This window comes from Macaca nemestrina, chromosome 7 (genome assembly GCF_043159975.1).
Source record: "Macaca nemestrina isolate mMacNem1 chromosome 7, mMacNem.hap1, whole genome shotgun sequence".
In the NCBI taxonomy this organism is placed as follows: Eukaryota; Metazoa; Chordata; class Mammalia; order Primates; family Cercopithecidae; genus Macaca; species Macaca nemestrina.
The window spans coordinates 87153218-87168860 of NC_092131.1; the positions used below are offsets into that span (position 1 = coordinate 87153218).

A 15643-nucleotide genomic window follows, 5' to 3' on the forward strand; every position below is an offset into this window, starting at 1 on the left:
TACTGTTTTGAATTACGTTGATCTCACCTATCATATGGCTCACATGTTGTGATAAATTGGATTTTCCATTCACCAGAATGAAATGACTGCAGAAGAGAAGCGAAGAGCACATCAGAAAGAACTAGCGGCTCAACTCAATGAAGAAGCAAAGAGACGACTGACTGAACAAAAGGGAGAACAGCAGATTCAGAAGTAAGAGTTTTCATTGAGCAGTGAGATTATCTGAGGGTTCTGTGTGACTGCAGAAATTTCTCAGTTGTTTTTTATCCCACTCCAGAGCTCGCAAATCTAATGTGTCCTATAAAAACCCATCTCTGATGCCTAAGGAACCACATATTCGGGAAATGAAGATCTACATCGATAAGAAATATGAGACTGTAATAATGCCCGTGTTTGGCATTGCAACACCTTTTCACATTGCCACAATCAAGGTACTAACATTCAATGCATCAGGTTTCATCCAAACTGTTTCTTAAAATAGTAATTGTATTTGCCATAAATAATCTGCATTCATCATGTCTCCCACTCCTTCAGACTCTGTTCAGTTGACTGACATCCCTCTTGTCCTGTCATTCTCCTTCCTCTTCCAGTTTTTTTCACTTAGTAGAAAGCTAAACTAGTCTGGAAACATAATTTGCCTATCTTTTTTTCAACTTCATTTAAGCATTGTTTAGCTTGTAGTTGTATTCATGGTACAAGGTCCTTTGAGAATTCAGAGATTTTTGGGGGGAAAAGATACTTCGTTATTAAAAAGATATATTATGTGTAAGTTTATTAGATTTAGATTAAGGTTAAGAGCAGTCAACTTGTAACTCCTAACTTAATTTTAACATTGCTGTAACTACTAATCTCTAGGAAAGAAATCTGTTTACTTTTTATGGTTTTCCTTTGAACAGAATATAAGTATGTCCGTGGAAGGAGATTATACTTACTTGCGAATCAACTTTTATTGCCCAGGCAGTGCTCTGGGCAGGAATGAAGGCAACATCTTTCCTAACCCTGAAGCGACTTTTGTCAAGGAAATGTGAGTCCCCAAGAAAATAGTCACACCCAGATTCATCTTGTCTGGAGTGTTACTCTCAGAAACATTTCATTCTCTGTGCTGCATTTTCCCTACCTAGTAAATGTCAAAGCCTTCCTCATTGGGACTTACTTCAGATTGCCTTCTTGACTTTGTACTATTTTCAGAATGGATCCCAATTTAGAATCTTCTTGAAGATATTGTATATTTACTAAACCTACTTTGAGCCTGGGTAATATATTGAGACCTTGTCTCTACTAAAAAACAAAAAATTAACCAGGCGTGGTGGTGTGCGCCCGTCACCCAGCTACTCTGGAGGCTGAGGTGGGAGGATCCCTTGAGCCTGGGAGGTTGAGGCTGCAGTGATCCCTGATCTTGCCTATACTCCATCCAGCCTGAGCGACAGAACAAGACCTTATCTCAGAAAAAATAGTTATGCAAATAAGTGTTAAAAATAATAAACCGGCCAGGCGTGGTGGCTCACGCCTGTAATCCCAGCACTTTGGGAGGCCGAGGCAGGCGGATCACAAGGTCAGGAGATCGAGACCACAGTGAAACCCCGTCTCTACTAAAAATACAAAAAAAATGAGCCGGGTGCAGTGGCGGGCGCCTGTAGTCCCAGCTACTCGGGAGGCTGGGGCAGGAGAATGGCGTGAACCCAGGAGGCGGAGCTTGCAGTGAGCCAGGATGGCGCCACTGCACTCCAGCTTGGGCGACAGAGCAAGACTCCGTCTCAAAAAAAAAAATAATAATAATAATAATAATAAACGTATTTTACAATTGAATCCTCAAGAAAATTGGTGCCACATTGGATTCTATGATTTCATGGTGTGAAGTGGGATAATTTGGGGATGTTATGCCAGATTTGAAAAATGAAAATGTGATTTCCCCCACTTCAATGAACTAGCTGTTTGTAATATACTCCATTTAAGAAAAAGAAGGAATGGGCATGCATGGTGGCTCACGCCTGTAATCCCAGCACTTTGGGAGGCAGAGGCAGGCGGATTACATGAGGCCAGGAGTTCGAGACCAGCCTGGTCAACATGGCAAAACCCTGTATCTGTTAAAAAAAAAAAAAAAAGAGCTGGGCATAGTGGTGTGTGCCTGTAATCCCAGGTACTTGGAAGGTTGAGGTGGGAGGATGGCTTGAACCCAAGAGATGAAGGTTGCAGTGAGCTAAGATCGGGCCACTGCATTCAAGCCTGGGTGACAGAGCCAGGACCCTGTCTCAAAAAAAAAAAAAAAAAAGTAGAAATTAAGCTGACTGTAAGATAAAGTAAATCAGTACAATTTCCCTGGCCTGAAAAATACATCACTATAAATGCTGCTGCTTTTCTACAGTACATACCGCGCATCAAATATTAAGGCACCTGGGGAACAGACAGTACCAGCCTTGAACCTTCAGAATGCTTTCCGAATTATTAAAGAAGTACAGAAACGTTATAAAACTCGAGAAGCTGAAGAGAAAGAGAAGGAGGTGAGCCTGAACACAGACAAAACATTCTTACACAAAGGAGGACATGTATTTTTTGGAGACTTGTAAGGATATGTGACAATTCACATTAATTTTCTTCTTGCTTAGGGCATTGTAAAACAAGACTCACTGGTGATCAATCTAAACCGGAGTAATCCCAAACTGAAAGATCTATACATTCGCCCAAATATTGCCCAAAAGAGGATGCAAGGCTCACTGGAGGCCCATGTCAATGGTATTGATGATCTCTCCTATACCTAGGCTTTGTCTTCAGGGGCACATTTGTAGGAATGACAGATCAGATAATAAAGTTTGACAAAGAGCCATCGGCAGTTAGCTCAGTTGGTTAGAGTATGGCGCTAACAAAGTATGACAAGGAAATGCTGGGAGGAATCTCCTTTACTGCTGTGTGGCCAGAAGGAAAGGAAAGCTCTATACAGTTGTTGGTGTTTCCTCTGACCCTGTGCAAATCAGCCAGAAGAGATGCAGTGCCTTTTGGCCTAACCTAATTATACTGCTTGACAGTTCTTCATTCTTTTCCCCAGGCTTTCGCTTCACATCTGTTCGAGGAGACAAGGTGGATATTTTGTACAATAATATTAAGCATGCTTTGTTCCAGCCCTGCGATGGAGAAATGATTATTGTTTTGCACTTTCACCTCAAGGTACACCTTTCTACATAATCATGAGCTCTGGGGCAAGACACTTCATTTCGCTCAGCTTCTTTCCTAGAAAATAGTGATGAAAAAATCACCTTTCGCATAAGAACATTAAGAGGATTAAATAAAATAATGCCTCTCAAGGCCACAAGGCCTGGCATCTAGAAGGTGCTCATAAGCATGATTGTTCCTTTGGTGTGTTATATAATGGCCAGCAAAACATACAAGATCTCCAGATTTCTTTTTCTAAAATAAAAAGGTTTTGCTTTAGATAAGATTTGTTAGCAACATAATTTCCAAAGTTCCTATAATAAGTAGGAGCACAGCACCTTTCCTTTTTTTTTTTTTTTTTTTTTGAGACGGAGTCTCGCTCTGTCGCCCAGGCTGGAGTGCAGTGGCGCGATCTCGGCTCACTGCAAGCTCCGCCTCCCGGGTTCACGCCATTCTCCTGCCTCAGCCTCCCGAGTAGCTGGGACTACAGGCTCCCACAGCCGCGCCCGGCTAATTTTTTGTATTTTTAGTAGAGACGGGGTTTCACCGTGGTCTCGATCTCCTGACCTTGTGATCTGCCCGCCTCGGCCTCCCAAAGTGCTGGGATTACAGGCGTGAGCCACCGTGCCCGGCAGCACAGCACCTTTTCAAATGTACACTGTTTCACATTCCCAAGCATCATTATTTATGATAACACCAGGGATGGTTTAATTATTTTTGCATGCATGCTGTGGAGGCCCAAGTTTGGATCACTGCCATTTCCATCACAGGTACCTTTGTGTTTCTGATTTCTGTCTTCTTGCCGTTTTATGCCAACAGAATGCCATCATGTTTGGGAAGAAGCGGCACACGGATGTGCAGTTCTACACAGAAGTGGGAGAGATAACCACGGACTTGGGGAAACATCAGCATATGCATGACCGAGATGACCTCTATGCTGAGCAGGTTTGTGAAGTTTAGTATTGTATTTGCAGGATAGGGAGGATGAGGCCAAATCCAAGCTCAGGGATTGCATTTTGTAAACAACCTGGGCCAATGCAGTGACTCACATCTGTAATCCCAGCACTTTGGGACGCCAACATGGGCGGATCACCTGAGGGTCAGGAGTTCAAGAACAGCCTGGCCAACGTGGTGAAATCCCGTCTCTACTAAAAATATAAAAATTAGCTAGGTGTGGTGGTGCGCACCTATAGTCCCAGCTAGTCGGGAGGCTGAGGCAGGATAATCACTTGAACCCAAGAGGCAGAAGTTGCAGTGTGCCGAGATAGCGTCACTGCACTCCAGCCTGGGGGACAGTGAGACTCCATCTCAAAAAATAAATAAACAACCCTGAATCTGTGCAGAACAACTCAAGTATCTGCTGAGATGGTGTATTACAATAGTTTAGGCTTAGGTTGCAGACTCAGCTTGACAGTTAATGGTATGGTGGCCTTAAATAAGGTATATGTACATGTTAGTTTCATAGTTGAGAATGAAGGATTACAGAAGCACTTCAGGGATGATCTGTGCAGCAAACCACCATGGCACATGTTTACCTGTGTAACAAACCTGCCCATCCTGCACATGTACTCCTGAACTTAAAAGCTGAAATTTTTTTTTTAAGCACAAAAGCACTTCAGACTTTTTGAGGGGAGGTACTATTAACAAATGTGATGGCTATATTTGATTTTTTTTTTTTTTTTTTCTACAGATGGAACGAGAAATGAGGCACAAACTGAAAACAGCCTTTAAAAATTTCATTGAGAAAGTAGAGGCTCTAACTAAGGAGGAACTGGAATTTGAAGTGCCTTTTAGGGACTTGGGGTAACATCTCATATTCTTTTTGGTCTGAAGTTTCACTGGTCTGCCTTTCGGTACAACAAATTGTTCTTCCTTTAATAATCATTTAACATGTCATATCCTTTTTTCCTATGACTAATAATCTTTGAGACATCCATTTCTTCTTGAAAATGTTTAAGGGTTTAGGTGAGTGGCTAACTCTAAGAGGCTTCCTCTGGAGATGAGTCTCCAGTGAGTATGCTGGAGCTGTTTGGAATCGGGAGAGGGAAGAAGTTTGTCTGTTGTGGCAGCAGCAGTCTCTCTTGTGATGAGCTCAATCTCAAAAGTTTCTCTCTTCCAGATTTAATGGAGCTCCCTATAGGAGTACCTGCCTCCTTCAACCCACTAGTAGTGCGCTGGTAAATGCTACGGAATGGGTGAGTGTTTCTTACCCTCTTTTAGTAAAAACATTGTTAGAGAAAATAAAGGAGGATAGGTGTTCTTTATCCTAATTATTGTGATTTTCACTTTTGTTTTTTTTTTTTTGTTTGTTTTTGGTTTTTTTTTTTTTTTTTTTTTTTTTTTTTTTTTTTTTTGAGACGGAGTCTCACGCTGTTGCCCAGGCTGGAGTGCAGTGGCGCGATCTCGGCTCACTGCAAGCTCCGCCTCCTGGGTTCACGCCATTCTCCTGCCTCAGCCTCCTGAGTAGCTAGGACTACAGGCGCCTGCCACCGCGCCCGGCTAATTTTTTGTATTTTTAGTAGAGACGGGGTTTCACTGTGGTCTCGATCTCCTGACCTTGTGATCCGCCCGCCTCGGCCTCCCAAAGTGCTGGGATTACAGGCTTGAGCCACCGCGCCCGGCCTCACTTTTGATATTTACTTAGACTTAAAACTCATTGAACAAATGATACTTTTATTTAAAGTCTCTTTAGGGCAGACATGATGGCTCACCCCTGTAATCCCAGCACTTTGAGAGGCCAAGGTGGGAGGAACACTTGAGGCCAGGAACTCAAGACCAGTCTGGGCAACAAAGCAAGAACCTCTTTTTTTTTTTTTTTTTCCTTTCTTTTTTTAGGATAATGTCTATTTAAATAGTTTTTCACATAGTTTCCTTGAGTTTATTCTCCTTGAGGGATGATTTTTGATCTTGCAGATCGTATTTCTGTGACTTCAGTATGTTGTACTGCTTCAGTCTTTCAATAAAACCCCAAAACAGCTTACTTATCTTTTATATAGTGATTTAGATCGTGAAAGTTACTTGAAATATTATTGCTTTGGGGAAAATATTTATATGCTAATGTTTCAGTTTCTCCCTGACAGCCACCTTTTGTGGTGACATTGGATGAAGTAGAGCTGATTCACTTTGAGCGGGTCCAGTTTCACCTGAAGAACTTTGATATGGTAATTGTCTACAAGGACTACAGCAAGAAAGTGACCATGATCAATGCCATTCCTGTAGCCTCTCTTGACCCCATCAAGGAATGGTTGAAGTAAGTAAATCTGCCATCAGTCTCCTATTTATCCCATGAACCCTGTATTATAGAATTTAAATGTGGTGTGTTGTGCATAAAATCTACTGATGTACTTAAGGTGAGACTGCCTTTTGGTTGTTACAGACCAGGACTTGAAAACTTGAGATCTATTAGATAACGGAGCTGTTCACTTTCTCTTGAATTCCCAACAATAGTTTATGCATACTTAACACAAAGAAAATCAAAATCTAAGATCTTTTTTTTTTTTTTTTCAGTGTTGCCCAGGCTGGTCTCAAACTCCTGGGCTCAAGCAATCCTCCCACTTCGGTCTCCCAATGTACTGGGGTTACAGGCACAAGCCATTGCACCCAGTCAATGTAGAGCATATTTACAATAGCTTTTTAAGTATGCTTTTCTGCTGCTTTCACCCATCATCTTTATATTTTCTACATATTTTGTGGTGGTGGTGGTTGTGATTTGAGACAGGGTCTTAACTCTGTTGCCCAGGCTCAAGTGTAATGGTACAACCCCAGCTCACTGCAACCTCAAACTCTTGGATTCAGGTAACCTTCCTACGTCAGCATCCCAAATAGCTGGGACTGCAGGTATGTGCTACCACACCCAGCTCATTTTTTTACTAGAGACGAGGTTATTCTGGGATGCAGTCAAGTTAGTTAGATTCTGTTTGATCTTTCTTTTTTGTTTGTTTTTTGGGGGTTTTTTTTTTTTTTTTTTTTTTTGAGTCGGAGTCTCGCTCTGTCGCCCAGGCTGGAGCACAGTGGCACGATCTTGGTTCACTACACACTCTACCTCCCGGGTTCACGCCATTCTCCTGCCTCAGCCTCCTGAGTAGCTGGGACTACAGGCGCCTGCCACCATGCCTGGCTAATTTTTTGTATTTTTAATAGAGATGGGGTTTTACTGTGTTAGCCAGGATGATCTCAATCTCCTGACCTCGTGATCCACCCTCGCCTCCCAAAGTGCTGGGATTACAGGCGTGAGCCACTGCGTCCGGCCCGGGGATTCTGTTTGATCTTTCAAGGCTTGTTCTCAAATGTCTGTTGGTGTGGATTTAGAACAGCCTTCAAAAGTTTCACTCAAAAACTTCTGAGTAATTGGCCTTACTACGAGGCAATACTCTTCAGAGTCTGCCTGATGCCCTGTGGATTGTGAGGTCTCTGCTGAAGCTGGTGGAAAGGTGATGGAAATAAATCCACTGGAACAGGATTTACTTCTAGTTCTGTGTGAGACTGGGAATTGTCTGGCCTACTGCCATCCAATACTGCTTTATGCAGTTCCAGTTTTCTCATGAATGTGTAGATCATCCCTCCACCAAAGACTTGAGGGGGACCCCTCTGCAGATCTCTGGAGCTTTCTCTCTGGGAAATTCTTTCTTCCTGTACTCTTCTCCACAAATTCTAGCTGTCTCAACCTTCCCAAATCCTACTTTGTCTCAGTTCCTGGAGACCATCAGGTTCTGGTTGGGTTCTCTCTCCCTGCATGGCAGACTAGGAATCGCCTCTAGACAGAAAACTAGGGCAAATGTTCAATTAACCCTTGTTTCCTCCTTTCAGGGATTATGGTCTTGTGCTGCTTTTTATCCGATGTCTGAAAACTGTTGTTTCGTATTTTGTTTTGTAGTTGTTTAAGGTGGGAAGGTAAATCTAGTGGGTGTTACTCCATCATGGCTGGAAGCAGAAGTTTCTGTGTATATTGTCTAAAGTGGATTTATGCCAGTGGTTCTCAGGCAGATTTTATGGTTGGTTGTTATCCTTACTACTGTCATTTCTTTGGTTTTTTTCTTCTTACCTACTCTTAACTGATTCAGCTCTCCTCAACAGAAATGAGTAAGAGAAAGTCATTTGAGCATTGTCTAAATACAGGGCACTTTAGGTACTGGGGAAAAAAAATTTATTCCTACCTTCATACCAATCTTGCATCAAAAAAACAACACATAAGAAAGCACTGGGGCCGGGTGCGGTGGCTCAAGCCTATAATCCCAGCACTTTGGGAGGCCGAGACGGGCGGATCATGAGGTCAGGAGATCGAGACCATCCTGGCTAAAACGGTGAAACCCCGTCTCTACTAAAAAATACAAAAAACTAGCCGGGCGCCGTGGCGGGCGCCTGTAGTCCCAGCTACTCGGGAGGCTGAGGAAGGAGAATGGCGTGAACCCGGGAGGCGGAGCTTGCAGTGAGCTGAGATCCGGCCACTGCACTCCAGCCTGGGGGACAGAGCGAGACTCCGTCTCAAAAAAAAAAAAAAAAAAAAAAGAAAGCACTGGAAGGTTGAAGAAGAAAGGCTAGGGCCATTGAAAATCGTCCCTGTTTCTTTTTTATTTTTATTATTATTACTATTTTTGAGATGGAGTCTGGCTCTGTTTCCCAAGCTGGAGTGCAGTGGCGTGATCTCGGCTCACTGCAACCTCCATCTCCCAGGTTCAGGCAATTCTCCTGCTTCAGCCTCCCAAGTAGCTGGGACTACAGGCGCGTGCCACCATGCCCAGCTAATTTTTTGTATTTTTAGTAGAGATGGGGTTTCACCATGTTAGCCAGGATAGTCTCGATCTCCTGACCTCATGATCCGCCTGCCTTGGCCTCCCAAAGTGCTGGGATTACAGGCATGAGCCACCACACGTGGCTGAAAATTGTCCCTGTTTCTTAACTATAGTAGTGAAAAACAGAATCGCAGAAGTGGTTATGACTACTTGGAAATAAGAATGGAATCAGTGACAGAAAAGGATGGGTGAATAGAAGACTAAGTGAAGAATAGGGAAATTGGTATTAAAGAAAGAAAATGGGAGAGGATGAGCTCAGACTCAGGTGAAGGAGAAAGCTTGTTTCAGTTGGAATGCTGGTCTGTTGTGAGGGCTAGTGCTCTAGGAGATCAAATAGCAGCCATTGGGACATGCTCTAGTGGCATAGTGCAAAGAATATCTGCTCCCAGGCCGGGCGCGGTGGCTCACACCTGTAATCCCAGCACTTTGGGAGGCTGAGGCAGGTGATTCACCTGAAGTCAGGAGTTCTAGACGAGCCTGACCAACATGGCAAAACCCCGTCTCTACTAAAAATACAAAAATGAGCCAGGCATGGTGGCACACGCCTGTAATCCCAGGTATTCGGGAGGCTGAGGCAGGAGAATCACTTGAACCCGGGAGGCAGAGGTTGCAGTGAGCCAAGATTGCACCACTGCACTCCAGCCTGGGAGACAGAGCATGACTGTGTCTCAAAAAAAAAAAAAAAGAATATCTGCTCCCAGAAAATACAGAAGATTGATTTTACTTTGTCATTTCTCTTAGTTCCTGTGACCTGAAGTACACAGAAGGAGTACAGTCCCTCAACTGGACTAAAATCATGAAGACCATTGTTGATGACCCTGAGGGCTTCTTCGAACAAGGTGGCTGGTCCTTCCTGGAGCCTGAGGGTGAGGTGCGTGAGTGTGGGGTTTCTTTCCTGGTACATAGTGTTGCCCACTATCATTTGTTCAGTTAGAATGGCATATAAGTAGCACATAAGGAACTAGGCCATCTGGGAGAAGCTCTGAACACCACTTGATGTTATTGTTTCTTCAAATTTGTTTTACAGGTAAATGATAAGTTAATTGGACAGTGGTAACTAACTCCTGACAAGATTTCTTGGAAACTACAAAAACTTTTCCTCAAATGAATTTCTTAGCATTTGGGGAAAAAATCCTCCAGGGCATTTTGCAAAACCTATTTTTTTAAAAATTGTCCACTTAATGTTTGTGTGATACATTAATACAGAAAGTCTTTCTGTTGTTAATTTCCCTGGGTGAGGAAGGCTAATGTGAATTTTTCAGAAATGTAATAATACATAGTAATAGTAAAATAACAATTGCACCTGACTACTGATTTTAAACAAGTCATTTTATCTTTTAATCACTCAGATTTTTTTGCTTTTGTTTTCTTCATGTAAATACTGGTATACTATGTGGGCTGAATTCATTCATTGATAAGGTAAATGTCAAAAAAAAATCAGTATGATGCTCTAACTCACCAGGGGAGTGACGCTGAAGAAGGGGATTCAGAGTCTGAAATTGAAGATGAGACTTTTAATCCTTCAGAAGATGACTATGAAGAGGAAGAGGAGGACAGTGATGAAGATTATTCATCAGAAGCAGAAGAGTCAGGTTAGTCTTATAGAGAAAAGTTGGTCCTGGCTTCCTCATCTAATGTCGTTTCTGAAAGCTACTTTTTTTAGACTAAGAACTCTGTCATTCCATTCTGTTCCTGCATGATGACTAATGCTTACTTTTCTTCCAGACTATTCTAAGGAGTCATTGGGTAGTGAAGAAGAGAGTGGAAAGGATTGGGATGAACTGGAGGAAGAAGCCCGAAAAGGTTTTTAAAAATTTGTTGTTTTTATTCTATTTATTCATGTGTTTATGCACAAATTTCTAACACATTTCAGTATCTTGAGGTGTTAGTATTGATGGTGTAATGAAAGTAACAAAAGAACACTATAAAACTGATTTGGAGCCACAGATACAACTTCATTGACTGAAGGAGAAAATGAGGGGTGGAATGTGTCCATACTCTCCAGTGGGCAGTGCTCTGCCTAACTGGATGCTGTTTTCATCTGCGCAAGCCCCCATCTTTCCTATAGCAGTGATAGCCACATATTCATGTAATACTCAAGAATTAGCCTATTCAGTTTCCAAACCTAAATCCTATAATACTTTAATTTTGCTAGACTTCTTCCAGATTAGGCATGTCTTTATAATGCTAATCTAGTTACTCTGAAGCCAAACCCCAAACAAACGTTTAAAGCTTAAAAGGAAATAAATATTAACTGCTGTGTTCCAATCATTGGGAATAGGTACTTTTCGTAGGTTACCTTATTTAACCCTTAAATAATTCTCCCTTTTGTAAATAAACCAAGGTTCAGAAAGTACTTGTCCAATATTAAAACTTGGGTCTGATTCCAAAGTGTATTCTCTGTGCTATCTCATGCTCTCCAGTAATACTAGGTACCTAAAGCCTACCTATCTCTAACTAATAATGCCTCTTCTATTTAGCGGACCGAGAAAGTCGTTACGAGGAAGAAGAAGAACAGAGTCGAAGTATGAGCCGGAAGAGGAAGGCATCTGTGCACAGTTCAGGCCGTGGCTCTAACCGTGGTTCCAGACACAGCTCTGCACCCCCCAAGAAAAAGAGGAAGTAACTTCTGAACTTTGGCCCTGAGCTCCATTCTTCCTCCAGCCAACCCCTGAAAATTTTACATGACATAGAAACTGTATTTTTCCTTTTGTTTTCATTTGAAGTTTTGCCATTTGTGTTTATGGGTTTAGGGGGCCATTTGTGTGGACCAATCTACTCGGGGAATTCCAGGCCCACCAGGACACGTGCCAATGGCCCCATTCAGATGGCAAGGGAGGAGGTGTTCTTGAAGACAGGAGGAGGCTCCCGCTGTTAATAAATATTGTTTCATTCTTCTCTCTTCCTGTCACCTTCTGCCAGGACATCGATGGCTTCTGACATCTTACTATTTGGTTTCTCAAAGCTGTATTTCCAAGACAGTGGTACAAGGTGACCTTTAATTACCCGTATCATGGTTCTTGACCAGCACATTCAATCCTCCAACCTACCCTACTGCCATGACCTTCCTCACATCTCTTTTAAGTTTTATCTTTGCAATACTCCAGGTTCTTGGAAATTTCCTGATGGTTGTGATAAATCATACAACTTGAGCTAGTGAGGCAGATGGGGCTGGTGCCTTCGTCTGAGTTTTCCTGCTTTCTTGCCTCATGCAGATTCTGAGGTGTATCTGCTGCCTTGGAAGACATAAGAAGCAGTGATACTCCCTGGCTCGGTTATTTTCTCCATACGAATGCACACATGGTACAATGATAGAAGGCAAAATTGCCACTGTCTTTTTTTTCTCTGATATATCCAAGGAAGATATATCAGGTTGTGCCTCATGTACTGCTTCTAGTGAAATCTAGAGGAAGGCTCAAAGGAGTCAACATTTAGATCTGGAAGGGACAAGTCATGCCTTGGGCCTAGAATACCCTGACAAGAAAAGAGAAGAGGAAGGGAGGCCATATCTACAACACAGCCTCTCAGCACTGCTGCTCCTTATTTTAACTTTGTCTTGCATTGTCCTGTATTTATCACAGTTTCTGTTGAACAGCTTTTCAAGTATTTGGGGAGTTTATCTTGCCATCCTCCCCTTCTGGTTCTCTGCACCCACCTGTCCCACTGCAGTTCCTTCCGTGCTCTGTGACTTTAAGAGAAGGGGGGAGGGGTCACGGATTTTATGTTTGTTTGTTTTTTCTCCTTAGCAGTAGGACTTGATATTTTCAATTTTGGAAGAACTAAAAGATGAATAAACTGTGGGTTTTTTTGTTGTTGTTTGTTTTTGTAAATTCACCTGTGACCGTTTTTCAGTTCCTGAAAGCACACCTGCTTCCTGCCTGGTAAAGTGCTAAGGCACTGGAGAAAAATGCTTTTATCTAGCTAGTGTTACAATGAAACTTTCATCATTCTAAACTTTCATCATTAGATTGAGAGACACTAGACATCACAGTAAACCAAATTCATGTTATAGCAAGTTAACTTTATAAGACTTTTTACTGTGGTTCCCTCAGAGACTTTTAGATTGGAATAGCACTTGTTCCTTCATGAAAACAAATCTTCAGTCATCTCCTTGTAAATAGCATGGAGGACAGCAGCTGCTTGAAGGGAAACCTTCAGCCTTCCTATTGGGGTAGCCAGATCTTCAGGGCTAACAACTGTTGGGAAAGGGAAAAAAACAGCATCACTCAGTTAAAACACTTTGATACCTGGTATTTGTCGGGTTAAGTACTGGGGACACTGAATGAATTTACTAGCCCATTTCATGAGAGGACTCAGTCTAGTGAAGGAGAAAGGAAAACGAGGTCATTGCGATACAGTATGTAGGTGCTATATAATAAATGAAAGCACAAGTTGCTTTGGGAACACATAAAGAGGCACCTGCACCAGAATGGACACACTGGAAAAGGATTTCTGGAGATAATTCGTGAGCTAAGTCTTTAGAAAGTAAAAGATGCTTAATGTATCAAGACGAGAATAATACGAGTTTGGCAAACTGCAAGGAGTGGCAGGAATGAGCCTGCATAGGCCACGTTATAAACAGCCTTGTTTGTCTTACAAGGTATGTGGTTTCGACTGAAGATGTAAGTGATTGTTCTTATGTGGGATCTTAGAACATAACTCTTATTTGGATAATGCACTCAAGGAGGACGCAAGTTAAACCGGAGAGAGTAGTTAGGATATTGCAGTAATTCGGGAAGAGGGGAGTAATGAATGAAGGTCTGAAGTATAATGGAGTGGAGAGGTGGGGACAGATTCAAAATGTTAAGAAGTGTGAACAATTTTTGTAATTAGAATGAGGAATGGCTTGGAATCAAGGATGGCCATTCTAAATTGTGTAACAAGATGGTGGGTAAGAGGGAACACAAGGTACAAAGTTGTAATCAAGGGAGTTTGAGGTACCAAGGTGACATACAAGATACAAGTGGTGATATCTATGAGTCTGCTCTAAGTCTAGATTGTATTTAGAATCTGGTCTAGAAACCTAGATTTGAGATGATTTCTAGACTAAAACTTCGGGAGTTCATGTAATCAGGAAGAGGGCATATGTGGAGAAAAAAAGACCAAGGATTCAACAGACAATCCAAAATTTTAAGAATAGACAAGAAAGAAACCTCCAAAGGAAACAGAACACCTAGAGAATGTTAAGCAGTCAAAATGTTCGACTGGGCGCGGTGGCTCACACCTGTAATCCCAGCCCTTCGGGAGACTGAGGCAGGGAGATCACCTGAGGTCAGGAGTTCAAGAGCAGCCTGGACAACATGGGAAAACCCCATTTCTACTAAAAAATGCAAAAATTAGCTGGGTGTGGTGGCATGTGCCTGTAATCCCAGCTACTCGGGAGGCTGAGGCAGGAGAATTGCTTGAGCCCAGGAGGCGGAGATTGCAGTGAGCCGAGATTGCACCACTGCACCCCAGCCTGGGCGACAGTGAGACTCTCAAAAAAAGAAAAAAGTCAGGATGAGTAATAAAACCAGTTGGATTTGTCAATTAGGAAAACTGGTAAAAACATGGAGTAAAGTGGAATGGAGATGCGGCAAGTAGAAAAATACAGACAGGGTTGGGCACAGTGGCTCACACCTGTAATCCCAGCACTTTGGGAGGCTGAAGCAGGTGGATCACCTGAGGTCAGGAGTTCAAGACCAGCCTGACCAACATGGAGAAACCCCGTCTCTACTAAAAATACAAAATTAGCTAGGCGTGGTGGTGCATGCCTGTAATTCCAGCTACTTGGGAGGCTGAGGCAGGAGAATCACTTGAACCCAGGAAGCGGAGTTTGCAGTGAGCTGAGATCGTTCCATTGCACTCCAGCCTGGGCAACAGAGCAAAAGTCTGTCTCAAAACAAAATTAGCCAGGTATAGTGGCGCATGCCTGTAATCCCAGCTACTTGGGAGACTGAGGCAGGAGAATTGCTTGAACCTGGGAGGCAGAGATTGCCGTGAGCAGAGATCGTGCCATTGCACTCCAGCTTAGGCAACAAGAGTGAAATTCCGTCTCAAAAAAATTAAAAAACAGTTTTCAAAACTACAGACTATTGCGGACTGATCAAGCATTTCAAGAAGCTGACTTTTGAAGTGATAGGGGAGAAGGTAGCTATAGGCATAAAAAGCAAGAGTTTTGCTTTTAAAAGCAGACCAACATGTTTAAAGCCTGAATGAAAGGGAGGCCATAATGAGGAAATGACTAAGTTTCTCTACTAATTATTAAAAAAAAAACAGAGAAGCATTCACTGACTTTTAGGATTCTGAGGTCACTAGAAAAGTCTTAAGTGGATTTTCCCTAAGCACATAAAAATGGCGTGGAGGTCAGGAAGAACATAGCATCTTTAGGAATGGGGATAGGAGTAAGTCGGAAAATAGCCCACAAAGATACGTTACTTGCCTTATGCCAGGCACTACCCTAAGCCCCTTTCTTAATCTTAATCCTTTATTTAAGTGCTTCCTTAATCTTCACAACTCTATGAGATAGAGATTGCTGTTATTCCCATTTTATAGGTGAGGAAAAAGGTTAAATAACTTGATCAGGATCACAGCTGGAAAGATATTAGAGAAATATAATGAAGAATCTTATCTAACATTTGAACTTCATAACCCTTAGGGTCTGAGAAGGAGTATTCCTCTAAAAATGTTTATAATGATCGCAGAAGAATAATTTTATATCATGATTCATT

General features: G+C 42.3%; 2 protein-coding genes across 9 annotated transcripts in view; one reads left to right on the forward strand and one right to left on the reverse strand.

The window, feature by feature from the left end:
- LOC105496623 (SPT16 homolog, facilitates chromatin remodeling subunit) overlaps window positions 1-12745 on the forward strand; it is a 35359-nt gene extending 22614 nt beyond the window's left edge. The window contains exons 13-26 of the mRNA XM_071100492.1: window positions 77-192; window positions 278-431; window positions 897-1024; window positions 2363-2498; window positions 2604-2730; window positions 3041-3159; window positions 3964-4089; window positions 4835-4947; window positions 5264-5339; window positions 6225-6394; window positions 9675-9804; window positions 10396-10525; window positions 10659-10736; window positions 11414-12745. Of these exons, the coding sequence (XP_070956593.1) occupies window positions 77-192; window positions 278-431; window positions 897-1024; window positions 2363-2498; window positions 2604-2730; window positions 3041-3159; window positions 3964-4089; window positions 4835-4947; window positions 5264-5339; window positions 6225-6394; window positions 9675-9804; window positions 10396-10525; window positions 10659-10736; window positions 11414-11559 (1749 nt within the window). The 3' untranslated portion in view covers window positions 11560-12745. The remainder of the gene's footprint in view (window positions 1-76; window positions 193-277; window positions 432-896; window positions 1025-2362; window positions 2499-2603; window positions 2731-3040; window positions 3160-3963; window positions 4090-4834; window positions 4948-5263; window positions 5340-6224; window positions 6395-9674; window positions 9805-10395; window positions 10526-10658; window positions 10737-11413) is intronic.
- A 188-nt stretch (window positions 12746-12933) lies between these two features.
- The window catches only part of LOC105496622 (RPGR interacting protein 1), a 38079-nt gene continuing 35369 nt past the window's right edge, over window positions 12934-15643 (reverse strand). For all 8 annotated transcript variants that reach the window (XM_071100486.1, XM_071100483.1, XM_071100485.1 and 5 more), the window contains one exon: window positions 12934-13129. In XM_071100486.1, the coding sequence (XP_070956587.1) occupies window positions 13017-13129 (113 nt within the window). In that variant the 3' untranslated portion in view covers window positions 12934-13016. The remainder of the gene's footprint in view (window positions 13130-15643) is intronic.